We start from the raw sequence: 552 nt of genomic DNA, 5'->3' as shown, positions 1-552 counted from the left end.
CGACGACGACGACGACGACGAGTCAACGGTTGCCTCGCTGCGCGGTGAGCTGCAGACTCTGCGGCTGGTGGTGGCGAAGCGACTCGCTGCCCCCACCGCCGATGTGACGACGCGCCACAGCAGCAGCAACACGGCGATGCAGTTGGGTGTGGTGGATTGCCTCCGTGCGCTGCTGCTTTCGCTCCTGCAATCAGCATCCGTTTCTATGGGAGCAGCGACGGCAAACGGTGGTGCGACTGCGGAACTGTCGTCGCAGCCGAGCGAAAATGGAATGCAGGCAATACGGCAGGTCGTTGAGGGCATTTTGTTGCCGCTGACAACAGCGGTGGATGCGCTGCGGTCCTCGGCAGGAGGAGGCGGTGGGAAAGGGTCCCAGGTGGCAGTCCGAGGACACAACACGGCTCCTGTATCGCCGTTGGTGCTGACGAGTGCACTGCGTGTGCTCGAGGAGTTGGTGTGGCTCAGCAGCAGGCGCGCAGCCGTAAATGACGGCTGTACTGAGAACTCGGCAGAGGCGCCGCTTGTTGCGGTGGTACGCTTCGCCGTAACCCG

General features: G+C 63.6%; 1 protein-coding gene across 1 annotated transcript; it reads left to right on the top strand.

The window, feature by feature from the left end:
- DQ04_25331000 (hypothetical protein) lies at window positions 1–552 on the top strand (the record flags this gene model as incomplete). Its single annotated transcript, XM_009318274.1, has 1 exon — window positions 1–552. A coding segment is annotated over one exon (552 nt), but the record flags the coding sequence as incomplete, so codon positions are not given.

Source organism: Trypanosoma grayi, assembly GCF_000691245.1.
Source record: "Trypanosoma grayi strain ANR4 Tgr_2533_V1, whole genome shotgun sequence".
NCBI classification, from domain to species: Eukaryota; Euglenozoa; class Kinetoplastea; order Trypanosomatida; family Trypanosomatidae; genus Trypanosoma; species Trypanosoma grayi.
This window is presented reverse-complemented; position numbering and strand designations above follow the sequence as displayed.